The 16,563-nt window shown below is 37.9% G+C and overlaps 1 protein-coding gene across 6 annotated transcripts in view; it reads right to left on the bottom strand.

The window, feature by feature from the left end:
• Positions 1-16,563, bottom strand: part of LOC121441864 (nucleolar protein 4) — a 356,406-nt gene that overhangs the window by 123,627 nt on the left and 216,216 nt on the right. For all 6 annotated transcript variants that reach the window (XM_041643194.1, XM_041643188.1, XM_041643189.1 and 3 more), the window contains one exon: positions 8,580-8,863. In XM_041643194.1, the coding sequence (XP_041499128.1) occupies positions 8,580-8,863 (284 nt within the window). The remainder of the gene's footprint in view (positions 1-8,579; positions 8,864-16,563) is intronic.

Genomic DNA, 16,563 nt, shown 5'->3' with positions numbered 1-16,563 from the left:
AACTTACTAGACCTGGATGGAGGTGGGGGTTCCTTGGACTTTCCACAGGACAGGGAACCCTGATTGCTTTTCGGGCTGGGAGGGGGGGGGGACTTAATTGGGGGAGGGGGAGGGAATTGGGAGGCGGTGGCGGGGAAGAGACAGAAATCTTTAATAAATAAATAAATTTAAAAAGGGGGAAAAAAAACCGGACTCTCTGAACATGGCGAACAATGAGGGCTGATGAGAAGCCAAGGACAATGGCACGGGGTTTTGACACTACTTCATGTTCTGGCTTTGTGGGAGCCTAGCCAGTTTGGATGTTCACCTTCCTAGACATGGACAGAGCGGGGAGGGGGAGAAGGGTGGGAGGAGGGGGAGGAAAATGGGAGGCTGGGAGGAGGCAGAAACTTTTTTTTCCTTTTCTCAATAAAAAAAAAAAGAACCCAACCCATAAAACAAAAAAAAAAAGTTTCGACCTCCTCCCAGCCTCCCATTTCCCTCCCCCTCCTCCCACCCTTCTCTCCCTCCCCCCACTCCTCTACTCCTCCCTCTCCAGTCCAAAGAGCAGTCAGGGTTCCCTGCTCTGTGGGAAATCCAAAGTCCTCCCCCACTCCATCCAAGTCTAGGAAGGTTAACATCCAAACTGGCTAGGCTCCCACAAAGCAAGAACATGAAGTAGGATCAAAATCCCGTGCCATTGTCCTTGGCTTCTCATGAGCCTTCATTGTTCGCCATGTTCGGAGAGTCCGGTTTCCCTTCTGGCTATGGAAAGTAGATAAAATTGCCGGGGAAAAATTGGGATCTTGGGGGTTGGGTGGGGTGGGATGGGGGTAAGGGGAGATGGGGAGAGAAAAATGAGAAGGGGAGGATGGGGGGAACTTGGGGAAACAGGATGATTGGGATAAAGGAAGGTTGGATAGGGGAGCACGGAAGCACAAATCTTAGTTAAGGGAGCCACCTTAGGGTTGGCAAGAGACTTGAACCTAGAGTGGCTCCCAGGAGCCCAAGGCGATGTCCCCAGTTAGTTCCTTGGGCAGCTGAGGATAGGGAACCTGAAATGACCCTAACCTATAGCAATACTGACAAATATCTTGCATATCACCATAGAACCTTCATCTGGTGATGGATGGAGATAGAGACAGAGACCCACACTGGAGCACTGGACTGAGCTCCCAAGGTCCCAATGAGGAGCAGAAGGAGGGAAAAGATGAGCAAGGAAGTCAGGACCACGAGGGGTGCACCCACCGACTGAGACAGTGGAGCTGATCTATTGGGAGCTCACCAAGGCCAGCTGGACTGGGACTGAAAAAGCATGGAAAAGATAGTTTTTTAAAAAAATAAATTAAAATTTAAAATAAGAACATTGTGTGTGTGTTTTGATCACAAACATCGTGCTTCACTTACTCTCACCCCCACTTTCAGTCACCCCAATCCGGTAGATTTTGCTATGACTATGGGGTTGGGAGTATCTATAGGAGCCTAACAGTCTCACTTTCTGTATGCAAGTGAAATTAGTGAATGTCCTCACAGAATCCTTCAGTTGCCAGTACATCAGCAGGGAGGATTTAAGGCCCCAATGGCAACTCCTCCCCATGACTGGCTGGAGATTGGCCCAGCCTTGCACAAGCCCAGGGCAGGTGCTTCCAGTGGCAGTGAAGATAAGGTTCAGTAACTCCTTTCCTCATCATTGGACTCATACTCTGTTCCTTCTTCTACAAAGTTATCTTAATTTACATTGTAGTTGTAGTAGTTTAAATGTGAGTTACATTAGAGATGCTTGACTTATAGAGATTTTGTTTTCCTATATGTAAAACCTAAGAAAATAAGTTTATTTCTAATGAACCATTGTGACAATGGCATGAGACAATTCCTTAAGTAGTTCCCTATCTATCGTAATAACGCAGAACATTCTATATTCGTGATTGGTCCCTGGGACAAATTAATTAGTTCGTGTTTTTGAGCCCATTAAGTCAAGTTATCCTCTTGGCATGACCAACTTCAACACCTCTCTTCCAAAAGTATAAAATACATGACAATACAGGCCTGCAATATGCCTCCATTGATAAAAGTGCTTGCCTCTCAATTTGGAGGACCTGAATTTATTCCCTGGAATTCATGTAAAAGGAAGCAGAGGAAAAATTACACAAAGTGGTCCTCTGGCCTCCACACACATGTGGCACACTCATAATGGCACATAACTCACTTGCTATCTATTATCTATTAATAATAGATAAAGTTTAAATAATTACAATAATAATAATGTCCTTTAAGTTTGTTCTTGAATGTTTAACATTAATAAGAATATAAACCCGTATATTAAGGCAGTTGGAATGAATGGGTTGTTTAATCTGGTTTTCATTTCTCTTCCTTTGTTCTTTTCTGAAATTTAGGAGAGTATTTTTTCGAAGAGTTCTAATCACACCAGTTCTTATGAGAAATGTACAAATCACTTCAGATTGTTCAATCTAGACCATTTTATTTTTCTATATTAAACCTGTTACTGTTGCCAAGGCACCTACATAATTGAAAGATATTTTTAACCATTTGACCTTATTTCTAAGAAAGAACACAATTCATAAAGCAACACAACACACACATCACACAAACCATGATTAAAATCCCATAAGAATAATAAGCATAATAAAGCACAAAATCATTTAAAATAAGATTTTTGTATCTATGAAATAAAAAGAAATCTAGACTGGTCGGTTTCATAACTTGGTAAAAATGCATCTTATAACTTTAGATACTTAAGTTATGAATGCAGGACAGTGGTGGCTGAGGGACACTTGGGTTGCCTATTGACCTCACTGAGCTCTCGGATGTTTAAAAAGGAACTCAGAGCGCATATTCTGTTGCACAAGCATAATTACAAATCCCATTCACCTTGCACCTTTGAGGACATGAATTATAGAAGACTCCGGTCTGTCGTATTTGTTATCCTGAGATAACGAATGTGTGATGAACTAAGTGTGCTGGTGCATGGACATGATACCGACATAACAGCATTCTCCATCCTACTTGTTGGAGTTACATCAGAATAGTGGAAAAAAATGAGCACATGTGATGGTAAGCAGGACAACAATGCCTTCTTATGGCATCCTTTCGATTAAATGTGTGTGTGTGTGTGTCTGTGTCTGTGCGTGTGCGTGCGTGTGTGTGTGTGTGTGTGTGTGTGTGTGTGTGCTTAGGCACAGGTACAGAAGTCAGGAGACAAATGGATTGAATCAGTTTCTCCTTTGACAGATTCTTAAGCTTGGCAGAGCATGCCTTTCATACTGAGCCATCTTGCCAGCTCCACAGTGACTTTTTAAACAGGTCTGGTGCTGTAGAGATGAATCAGAGGTTAACTACGCCGGCTACTGCTCCAGCAGATCCAGGCTCAGAGCCCAACACCCACACTGTGCTGTTTTCCACACTAGGCTTAGTCACTTAATTGTGTAATTGACAATTAAGAGAAATTAATTACAATCTGGTTTTGATTTTCTTTCCTATAAACACAGCTGGCGATGTGTACCATCTCTTCTCGCCATGACAATGCTTCGAGGTTTGACTATGTTGTTTTGTACACGAGCTCCTCCTTGTTACAGCTGACATAGTGCACCAGTAACAGACCGATACTCCCTTTCCTCTGTGGCTATCAATGTAATTTAAGCCCTGTATCTCCTATGAACACATGTTTTTCTAAAGAGTTCTTGGCTATCCTTTCATCTTATCCCACATTGCTCCCTTGAGCCCTCATCATATTAGAAGTCTTCTTCGTTCTTCTTGCATCACTTAAAGCTACCTTGCAGCAGAGATATCTGTGCAATCCATCCCAAAGCTCATTCTGAGCATGCTTTCTGCCTGTCATGCAATGCCTCACCAACCCATTCCCCACCCTCCAAAGGCTCTAAAAGGACCTGGAAGTTTCCTTCAGTAAATATGCTATTCTTTCCTGAACTGTCTGTCTGTGACTCATTGCTACCTGTTCATCATCGTTATCCTTCCTCAATGCTATTTTCATCTAATCCCTTTTCTTTGCAATTGTCTCCTTGTTACCAATAGATTAGATGCTATTTAATTGGAAAAACATATAGTTATCCTCTTGGCTATGGGAAGTAGACAAAATTGCCGGGGAGAAAATTGGGATCTTGGGGGTTGGGTGGGGTGGGATGGGGGTAAGGGGAAATGAGGAGAGAAAAGTGAGAAGGGGAGGATGGGGGTAACTTGAGGAAACAGGATGATTGGGATAAAGGAAGGTTGGATAGGGGAGCACGGAAGCATAATTCTTAGTTAAGGGAGCCACCTTAGGGTTGGCAAGAGACTTGAACCTAGAGTGGCTCCCAGGAGCCCAAGGCGATGTCTCCAGTTAGTTCCTTGGGCAGCTGAGATTAGGGAACCTGAAATGACCCTATCCTACAGCAATTCTGACGAATATCTTACATATCACCATAGAACCTTCATCTGGTGATGGATGGAGATTGAGACAGAGACCCACACTGGAGCACTGGACTGAGCTCCCAAGGTCCCAGTGAGGAGCAGAAGGAGGGAGAAGATGAGCAAGGAAATCAGGACCATGAGGGGTGCACCCACCCACTGAGACAGTGGAGCTGATCTATTGGGAGCTCACCAAGGCCAGCTGGACTGGGACTGAAAAAGCATGGGATAAAACCGGACTCTCTGAACATGGAGAACAATGAGGGCTGATGAGAAGCCAAGGACAATGGCATGGGATTTTGACCCTACTTCATGTTCTGGCTGTGTGGGAGCCTAGCCAGTTTGGATGTTCACCTTCCTAGACATGGACAGAGCAGGGAGGGGGAGAAGGATGGGAGGAGGGGGAGGAAAATGGGAGGCTGGGAGGAGGCGGAAATGTTTTTTTTTTCCTTTTCTCAATAAAAAAATAAATCTAAGGGATAGCAAGATGATTACATAAGTAGAGATGTCTATGTATGATATCTGGCTATTTGACTTTTATCTATTGGTCTATACACGAGACCCTTACACTCCACACAAATTGAATAAAATAAAAAATTAGAAAGAATTCATTTCAGAAATGAATAGTAGGCCCAGATGATATTCTCTTATAGATATCATTTTCCATATTTTTTTAAAAAAATGTGTCTGTCATCCAGGTAAAATTGCAATTTCCTAAACTTGTTCTTTCTGACAACAAAGTATCATCCACCATCATTTCTATCCTAAACAACTACTTATCAGGACCAACATCATTACAGAGCAACAAAAAAAATGTTACTAAAAATCATCAATTTTAAACAATAATAAATTAGAACGCCCACAAACAAAGCCAATCTAATTACAAACGTCCAAGTACTACAGTTAGCATTTCAAAGATGATCTCATGCACACACAACTTAAGAGGTCATTCCTTGAATGCTTTCTTCTATTCATGGCAGAAAAAAATGCAATATCAATCTTCTTGGTAATTATAATTAATATTTCATGGTCTTTAATTTGAATGCTAACATTTCATTTTAGTGAAAAGTAAATGAAACATTAATTGAAAAAATATGACAAGGAACATGTGGAGAAAAAAATATCATTAAATAAAGTAAAAACAGAACCATCCTGGGATCTGAGCCTGAAGATTATAAGCAAGATTGCATATTAGGCACGAAACAGGAATCACAAGCCCTGCTTGATATGAGTATATTATAAATATGCTATTACATGTAACAGCAGTTATTATTGAGACATTATTCTTGTGAGATTGCATTAGAATATTTTACCATATGATGTAAAGTGTGACTAGACTCCAAAACTCAAAATTAGAAAAGTAACAATTAAATACCTATCCTTCGGCATTTCTAGAGTTCTATATTTCCCTCCATTTGAATTCTGGATTTGTTTTCAGTTCCAACAACTAATAACTTCTAGCCTGGTATAAACACTAGGCTTGTGATTTATGACCCTTTCTTCTCTATAGAGTTGGTTCCCTCAGATTTCTTCATGGGTCTTATTTTCCACAATCATTGTCATATCTCCTCAGTTCTGAATTTTAATGTTATTAACTCGCCTCTTAAACTGTGGTTGTGAGCAAAGAAAACAAATACCACCTGAATTCTTTGGGTGCAATATATCTTGTCTTTAGATTGGTTAATGTGATTTCTCTCTGGTCTACTGAGTGAATTTGCATAATAATAAGCAATCAGTTAAAAAGTATCCTCCAATTCAGGGCTGCTTTCCAAGCATCTCTATGCACTCTTCTAGCCTTTAAATGCTTTTAAATCATTTTTCGTTTGTTATTATTCTCAATAAAACTGTGAAATAGGTCAGTGTTAAACTCATAAATCTAAGCTTCCTAGTGAGTCTACATTATTAAGCTTTTAGATCCCTTCAACAAACAGAGAAATTGGTGGTTGTGTAATTACCTAAGGTTTCACTGAAATGATAGAAAGTTCCATGAAAATCTATAAGATAATGCTGATGGGACAAAGTTTGGGCCAAAATTCTTTTGATAGTTTTAGGGTAAAATAATGCTGACCAGAGACCAGAAACCCTACAATATTCCACATGTGGACTTTACTCCAGAAAAGAAAATACAGACAAAATCTAGCACTTGCAAATTGGTATATAAACACACATGAATTCCACATACACACATGTTCAGCGTTTATACACACATGAACAATACATGTACATGTGCAACACACACACACACACAGCCCACACACTAAAAACAGAAAAAAAAACTAATGAGCTCACATTTTTTTTTACTATGTTTTACATTCCCATTGCTTTTTGATTCCTATGTCCATTATTTTTCTTATAACTTGCTGCGATAGCTCTGTTACCAGGCTTCTGCCCCTCTTTCCTTCAGTTCCCAACTTACTACTTACAACTTACCACTACAATGTTGCCAGAATAATAAACTTCATAACAACCAAGTTAGAAGGAACTTTATCATACTTAACTGCAGTGAATATAACCCAAAATCTTAAAATGAGCTAAAGCCTTGAGTAAGGGACTTTAGTCATTCTAAGTTCCCTGAAACCTCTAAGCCAAGAGTACAAGTCCTGGCATGTTTAGAACATGAAGGACACATGAATCTCAAAGATCAAAACTCCAGAGATGCATTAAGTGACATGCATTAAAATTTAACAAATTTATTTCTGATTATGTTGGAAAAAACAGTGAAAGCTCTGTCACTGTTTATCCTTTCTGTGATTTCTTTAATAGAGAAGTAAAGCTACATTTAAGATTAATGTTAAATTAGGAGAACTTTAACTTTATGAAGATGGTTGTGGTCCTAAAATAGTTACTAACATTAAAGTAAGGTCCTAAATTTGAATGAGTTTATGAATTGAATGAGTTAAGAGCCCCAAAATCTTAAAATTCAGTATCATCACGATGACAAGTAAACTTCTCTATTTGTATTCATATAAATCTTTTATGGTTACCTAGGCTTTTTAAAGACAAGATACTATAGAATGAAGAAAAATGTACCTTTCTATTCTATGTTTGCAATGCCTCAAATGTCAGTAAGTAGAAAAACACTTGCAATGTATGATCTATCTTTGAACCACCAAAGAATGTATTGATACATTTACCAGAGCAAATGGTAGTGGTCTCCCTTAGAAGAGCTTAAGTGTCTTACAATGTCAAGTGACTCACTGAAAGAGGATAATGCAACACACCCTCAGGCAAGGAGGAGATTTAAATAGAGCCAATTTCAAAAGCACAGAGCTTTTGCAAATGATAGAATTAATCCAGGTTGAGACAGTCTGTTTATAGGATCTCTACTAAATGCTAGGTCTACAACTAGATGTTAAAGGCCTGCATGAATCAAGGACATCAAAATGAAGAATGTAATAAAGTTCTCAGTTCTGTCTAAAGTTTTGCACCTTTGGAAATGACAGTTTTTTGACAGCCTCTGTTGGCAGCTGGCTATCCCCTCTGCAGTACAACTTGATGAACTGGATTAAGATGCTAACAAGATGACTGACATCTATAGAAGAAACTGGTTCTTTAAAATGAGCACAGCAGAACATCTAGTGTGGATGCTTTCAAAGATTAAAATGTTTTAAGAAATAAACTAAGCATAGAGATGTTACAATTTAGTTTAATGTAAACTATCTAGAATTTAGATAATATGTCTGAAGGAGGTTTTGGATCCATGACAGCTTTCTGTACATATTTAATCTACAAATTCCAGCTTGACCACTGACATTTTACAGTTCTTGGCATCCCTAAAGCAAATTAGTGATGAAGCCCCAGGTCTCCAGAGCAAACTGGAGAATTGAATTGAAACTTTCTGCCTATTTGTCTATCCAATCTAGAGAAATGAGAAAGTGATGCCTTTGTTGTTCACAATTGTGACTTGAGACTAAACGTTTCACACTTGTACATGGCAAGTTCCCAGGGACTGATCCACAAGTAAATCACAGAAATTAAATACATTAAATCAAACAATTCCTTTATCAAGTAACACCCACAGCATCACGACATGTTCCGCTTGATTCTATTGCCCCGGCATAATGTTTTGTGAACACACATGATGCATGATTAAGAGTTTATCAGTAATTTACATGTGTGCTTCCTCTTGACATTCATGACCATGTAAAAACCATCCCGCAATCGTAATGGAATCTTACCTTGCTTCCGTTTTCTCTTGCTTCCCGTTCCATCTTGAGGTCGGAGATTAGAAGGTTCTTGTACTTGTTTTTCCCATTACTGCCTTGGTCATCTATCCTGTACTCTGAAGTCAGCTGTGCAGAGAGGGGACTGTCGCTCAAGTTCAGTGGCTGGTCTTCTTGTTCCAGCCCAGTTTTGCCATCACTGCTGGAGTCCCCAGTCTCCCTGCCATGAGCCCCTCCTGAAGCGACTGAGCTGTGCCCCAGAGTCTCATTGCCATTAAAGCTCTCTGCGGCAGAGTCATCTGTTGAGAAGAGAGATGCATGGTTTAAGGAATATACTTGATCATCTCCAACTAGCGTCGACTAAGTTCTGATAGATGTGCAGCAATATTCCTCTGATTTTATTCAGAAATGTAATTTAACTAAGTAGTAACCTTGTTTTGAAGCAGGAATTATTTTTTAATCCAATGAACACACTAAAACACAAACATGATGTCAAATAAAAGAGAAGACAGTTCAATATCAAAAGTAATTTGAAAAAAAAGTCAATTTAACAAAAAGAATGAGATAATGACCAATTATTTTACAAAAGTATTTGACTCCTGCATTAAGAATATTCAGACTTGAAGGCAATTTACTAATAAATGGCAGATTCTATCCAGGTATGGACATATTGCTATATGTTTCCTAGGTGTTAAGTATTACATAAAATATATTAAAAACACTCATAATCTTTGTCCCAGGATGTATACTTTAGGGACTTTTAAATGTAGATGGTTTAATCTTTGTGTGTAGCTCTGTGAAGTTAAAAATACATGTGTACCAATATTAATCTGAATAGCAAAATTAAGAAATAACAAAGATTTTTAAAAAGTGGATTAATAAGAGAAATAGAATATTATATACTTATCATATTTCATTTTGATATTTAGGGAAATGTGGGCTCATGAGGTAGTGATAGGAAAAACTAGATGGGTAGCTGATTTTTGTTTCAACGTATAAAAGGAAAATACATAGGTAAAATTTATTTAAAATATTTACATTGCATTTTCTTATCCAAATTTATCATAGACTATGAAGGGTAATGGTGAACAGATATGAAAATCTATTTCTTTAAAAGGTTATTAATGGATCTTAACTATACTAATATAAGTGAGTAAGAGGAATAAAATCCACTGTGATTTTGCACACTTCTGGATATTATGAAATCTGCATTGTTTGTAGGGTGTAAGTTAAGGTTTTTAATCAATTCCATTAATGGAAAAACACACTGAACCTCTAAAACAGGTCTGTTTATTTATTTATCCATAGACCTTTTTTAGGTTTATGACTCTGGATCCAATATGTAAATACTTGGTTTATTGAGATCTGCTTTCGGTGATTCACAAATAATTAAAGGGACAGAAAAGTTATCGTAAAACAAACAGATTCAGCTGCTATTCAGGTCAATAAATTAAGTCTTCTAGGACTGTGGTGGTACAAATTGAACTCCTACAATAAAAAACAGCTGCCAGGTGAACACGTTGGGAATTTTCCTCGGAGGGGACTCAGCACAAGCCAAGTCATGGACAGAAGATTATTTAGAGCAAAGGACATGTAAGAGATCACGGTAAGCACCAAACACAGACTGGGAAAAGAAGGAAGAGAGTAATAGAATAGGAAGTGACATGCTGTTGGAGGGCTGGGCCCTCATTCAGAGCCAATGTGAGCACGTTAGGTCTGTTTGACAGGGAGGTGACAGGACAACAGAAAACCTATTTTTCCCGATGTTGTTTTGAGTTCTGAGATGGTATCTCTTTACCTAGTATACACCTGACTATAAAATTCTATTTTACAGACATTACTCAGACTTTTATGAGGACAGTGGTATGAAAAGGATAAAAGGAAAACATAGAGGTGATCAGTTAAAAGAATCAGAAACCATCAAAGTTGGCATCTCCGAAGACTGAGATGGGTAGGGAGAGAAATAAGAACAGTGAGGAGCAGAAATAGGACAGCCAGGGATCCAGGATGAACACCAGGGGTCGATGATGAACACCAGGTGTCCAGGATGGACACACGGGTTCCAGGATGAACACCAGGATTCAGGATGAACACCAGGGGTCCAGAATGAACACCAGGGGTCCAGGATGGACACCAGGGATCCAGGATGAACACCAGAGGACCAAGATGGAAGGGAAATTAAAGGCAACTAATGAATTTAAATAAAAATTACTTGAACAATAATTTAAAACAGTAAATCAGTTAAAACATATTTAAATGAAAAAATCATATCACATTTCACATTTTATATTTCTAATCAAAGCATATTTATGGACAGAGATGATATACTCAAGAAAGTTTAAAAAAACTGTACCAAATAGCATAATGGTGGTTTCTATAGCTATTTACTTGTTAAAGCAAAACCAACTTTTTAACCATGAAATGTGTTTTGTTTTTAAACACAGAATTAGAGGGAATGATCTATTAAAAAATTGAAAAATGTGCTTTTATTCTAATTGAAGCATTTATGCTAATACACATGGATTATTTAATTTTTGTTATTTCATTCAAAGAGAATCTGGAGGAGAGCACTCATAAACACATGTTCTCACTTTTGTTCACTTGCATCCTCTAAAAATATATCAAACATTCCCTGTAAGAAAGTTTTCTAATATTGAATAAATAACCTAAATATATATTACATTTTAAGCCAAATCCATACTAACATAAACCAAATTAAATTTCTAGTACAGTTAAAAATTAAACCTACTATGTTGTTTTCTTTAATCTGAGATCATGTTATATAAACATATACATAGATAAACTTATTTATATATTATGTTGGATGATAATTACCATTTGTGAAAATCCTTTGCAACTATCATCTAATTATAATTTCATATAAAATATAAGCAATGTGAGAAATATTTTTAGACAGAGTCGTTCACTCCAGGTGTTACCAAGGTAACTAAACTCAATTGCCTTACATGTTTGATTCCTAAATAAATCATGGTTTTTCACAGAACAAATCAGTAAACTATGTTTATTTGTACAAGACATGCTTAAATATCTTGTAATTTAAATGGTTAAAGGTAACATTTCATGATAATATTTTTAAAAAAATCAAATTTAAAACAAATTTTAGAGGTTTTCATTTACATAAATCAATCTATTTCACTGAATAAACATTAAATAGTGGTCAATTTTTATTGTCTTCCCTCATTCAACTACATCTTATATCCTATGTGTTTGCCCTAACCAACTCACAGCAATTCACTGCTCTTGAGGCTTCGTCTGACTTCTGATCCAGTGGGGTTGGCTTCATCTGTCTTGGTTGCTGATGTCAGTAACAGAATGATACACTGAGAGAAGACTGTTTTGATTTGTAGTGTCTAAGGGGAGGGCCTTCAGGTTCTCGAATCAAGGCTAATGGGTCTTCTCTCAAGGATTCAACCTAGGCACCACTCCTCTGTATGAAGTCTGAAGAAAACACAGCACTTGGCCCTTGGTTGAACAGCGATGCCCAGTGCACCTAGCAACAGGTGAGAATGTGGAATGTGGTGATGCAATAGTGTGGGTTCCATGGACATGGGGAAGGCAGGGGAATTCTTGGATTTAATGTATACTTATACATATTTTGGAGTGGATTTAATGTTGTGGATGCTTATGTGCCTCTTAGCTTTGCTCTAGTTCAAATAGAAAGGTTGTAATACCAAGTGGAAGGCTATTCATCTCATTTTTTCCCCTTTAGTCCCCATTCCAACCATCAGGCAGTAAGACTCTAGAAACACTATGGTTGCTTTAAGCACTCCCATCAATGTCATTTTAATGACAATCAACTTTAATGGCTGGCTTTCTCCCTATGAAGCTAATGAACTTTGTGTGTGTGTGTGTGACTGTGTGTATTTGACTATGCATTCTTGAGTCTGTATTTATCAGTGCTCTCTCTCTCTCTCTCTCTCTCTCTCTCTCTCTGTGTGTGTGTGTGTGTGTGTGTGAACACTCCTGAGCATCTGTCTTTTACTCACCCTCCATCACCCTTCACCATGGCCCTTAGACCAGCTACCTTGAAAAGCAAACAGGCAAAGTGCATCCTTATTTAAAATTCCACACTTGGAAGTGATGGAGGAGGGTCATTTGTCTATCTGTTGCTTTCATTCGTTAATTAATAAAGAAACTGCTTGGCCTTTGAGAGACCAGCCCTTAGGTGGGTGGAGCAGACAGAACAGAATGCTGGGAAGAAGGGAAGTGAGCCAGACGCTATAGCTCTCCTCTCCAAGATGGACGCAGGATAAAATCCATCCTGGTAAGCCAACACCTTGTGGTGCTACACAGATTATTAGAAATGGGTTAATCAAGATGTGAGAATTAGCCAGTAAGAGGCTAGAGCTAATAGGCCAAGCAGTGTTTAAAAGAATACAGTTTCTGTGTAATTATTTCTGGTAAAACTAGCCGGGTGGCGGGATGCAGCCCGCTGTTCCTTACTACATGGAAGCTTACTCTGAAATTCAAGGTTGGATGCTTACAGCTCTAATCAGCCTTTACTTTTATTGCTTTTGTTTTAACCCTAATTTCTTCACTTATGATAAGCTATTCTTTAATGGATTTTAATTTTTTTCATATATTTTAGTATACAACAAACTTCAAATCCAAAATATAAATGTAGATAATCTTGTTCCTAAAGAGTACTTTAAACAAATAAAAATGATATTTCAAAGTTCTTTCAAAATCTATCTGCAAAGTGAGATTAGGTTCAAGTACCCTTAATATAAGTTGATGCCTTCTGTAATCTCAGTGCTCTGCAAAATTTAGACCCATGGGCATGCCTGATGGGACCAGACCTCACCTCTCACTCAGAACTGTTCTTGCTCTAGAACAAGAGGCAGGTGATTCTCACTTTCATCTTTTATTACCTTACACACAAGCATTTAAAACCCAACTCCTCACACCCTGCTCGCCCATGACAGAAAACATAGCTATTAAAATGTTACAAGCAGTACCTGACCAGCTAACACAGGAAGAACATGGATTTGAAACCTGGCTATCAAATAAAACCTTGTTCCAAATAAATGAGTAAAATAAACTAAAAAAAAAACCTTCCATTTTGTTTGCATTACACACTGTTCATTGGATTATATACTACTTGACAATATAACCTTGAATGTGTACAGAAAAATGAAGCCAAGTCTTGAAGTTAGTGTACTCACACCAAGGACACATTTCCTGCGGTAAATAAACACATATATGGCAAACACTGGAAAGGTACAGAACACTGGTTTTAAATCATAAAATTGATTTTACTGAGGGTGAGAAAATAATGCCTTCAGTTTTTTACTAAACTAATATTGAAGAAAGTGGCCTGTTGCTTTTGTTTGGTAGCCTTTAGTTCACTCTAAATATTAGGTATATTAATAATATCTATCAATGAAAGGTAATCTTGATTATTTACTTTGAAGTAAGTGTTCTTCCAGGGGCTAGAGAAGTGGCTCACTTGGTATGAACACTTGTTTCTTTTCAGAAAACCCAGAACCCACATAGTGGCTCATAAATTTCTGTAACTCCAATTCCAGGGGAGCTAAGTTCCTCTTCTGGCTTCTGTGGGCTTTGTGTGCACAGAGTTTACCCAAGTGCAGGAAAATACTCACACACATAAAATAAAAACTGAAATAAACTTCTCATGGGAATTAAGTACATAAAAGTGGTGAGCATTATAACAACAGGATGGGAAAGAGAAACCAGTAAATGAAGAATAAATAAATAAACTTCTACTTCAAAGTAATTTCTATCCATAGTCACATGGATAAGATACTCTATTGGGCATGGTAAACCAAAGATAGATCACATAAAACTTAAATCTTAGACTGAAGTATCTTAGGCTAAACTTTGATGTTAGGCTAAACTATCAAGTCAAGAGCAAAACAGTATCTGGTACCTGAGAGTCTCTTATGATCAATATAGTGGTGAAATTAATGTAAAGGAATGTCTAGATGAAAGACAATCACAAGTATCCATGGAAGTGACAGTCATGACTATTTGGGTAAAATTTAAGTCAGGTAACAAAAGGACAGTGGCCTCAAGCTTTCTGCAAATGCTTGGTATAAGAGGGAGAGTTTGAAGAGTAAGATTTGTGCATATTCATAATACTATTGGTGGAAGTTTATGCAATTCAGGATAGCTCACTAGAAGTCTCAGAAGCATGCAAAGAACTAGGAACAGTTCCCTCATGATACAAGAGGGGTGTGGACTTCAAAGAACTATAGGTACTTTGCTATGGATTCTTCTTTCCTTGATGATTGTAAGTCTCCCAAAAAAGGAACTTGGAGAAACTCATAGATGACATCAATCTAGCCTCAGGAGATGCCATTTATTTCCCTGTGCTCTCTAAGCAAGTATCAAATGACCAATGACAAAGATACCTCCTGATTCTAAGTTGATTCAGTACCGTACAAAAACAAATATAATAACTTTCAGCGGTTTATTGTGTGAACTGTGAAATAATATTTGACGTTTACCTGTTATCTTGTTTAGTATTTTATAGAAGTGAGAGGTGAAAAATGATGTATTTGTATACATTTTAATTTCTTCAATATGATTTGATTAAATGTCTGTCTCACATACGTATGCACACACACATTCGTGCATGCACACATACACACATGTATGTGCACACACACACACACAACATACCATGTTATGGCACTGTTGTATCCATAGACTCTAGGACAGATGTCCTTGGGTTATTTAACCTGACACTAAATTTGTCTCAAATTTTATCTAAATTATCAGTACCATTGTTGATTTTCAAGCCCCTTTCCTTAGAAGGATTTGGAACACATCAGTGGGATTTGATTTACTTCCTTTTCTTTGCAAGGCTTTCCTTTGCTTGATTTTCAAAATATGTATTAATAATCAATTAGAGTTTAAATGTTCATAAACTAAGCATTTTGTTTCTTTTTTCCCTTTCTCTATTTTCGTGTGTGTGTGTGTGTGTGTATGTGTGTGTGTGTGTAAGGTGCACTATGTGTGTATGTGTACATATGTATGTGGTGTATATATGTGTATGCATATTTTTGCCTTTGTTTATGTGGAGGCCCAGAGTTGTCCTGGTGTGCTTCTATCTTACTTACAGAGGCTGGGTGCTTAGTCAAACCCAGGGAGTCTCTACAATAAGCTTGCTCTGAGAATCCCTTTTCTCCACCTTTATTACCAGCATTTCTTCATACTCTGGGGATTTGAACTCACGTCCTCATGCTTGCATGGCAATCACATTAGTGGCTGAGTCATTTTAACAGACCCTAGGCATTTTACATATCTTTGTGTTCCTATGTGAAACATAGTCTAACAGTTTGGTTGCCAGCTTGGGGCAAGAATTTCCACATAAAGTCTAAGAAAGTTTTAAAAATTAAAAAAAAAAAAGGCTTCTAGAGCAACAAAAATGGGAGCCAAGCACAGCTTCTTGGTAACAGCATTTTTTCAAATAGGCTCTGTTTGCAAGGGAGGTGCAGTAAAAAATGTGTGGCTTATTAAAAAAAAAAAAAACAGCAGCTTTTAATTTGCCGGCACAAACAGCTCTGACTCTTTCAGGAGGTCTGGCTACAGAGCATATAAGTGGGGTTTGTGTGCAGCATGTTACAAACTACTTAATGGTGTGACATAGACTCGCTGTATTCCTGGAAATGGAACAGAGGTGGTGAACATGACTCCACCATGTTGGACTGGGCAGAGTCAAAAAGCAAAGCACCCTTTGTCCTACTCATGCTGCTTAACATTTAAAAAAGCAGTCCTGCTTAGAAAAGGGTTTCAGATACATAAGAATGACAAATTCAGATGAAAAAACCTCTAAATAGGTCACAGTGTGTTTAAATAATGTACGGAGGCTTAGGAGAGAAAAGAAAAAGAATATAGACAGCTATAAAAAGAAGTAAACAGTTTTTTTTTTAAAAAAAAAAAGGTAAAGGCTTTACAGAGACCCACACTGGAGCACTGGACTGAGCTCCCAAAATCCCAATGAGGAACAGAA

This window comes from Microtus oregoni, unplaced genomic scaffold (genome assembly GCF_018167655.1).
Source record: "Microtus oregoni isolate MIOR12 unplaced genomic scaffold, Mior012 000082F_ref0000272, whole genome shotgun sequence".
In the NCBI taxonomy this organism is placed as follows: domain Eukaryota; kingdom Metazoa; phylum Chordata; class Mammalia; order Rodentia; family Cricetidae; genus Microtus; species Microtus oregoni.
This window is presented reverse-complemented; position numbering and strand designations above follow the sequence as displayed.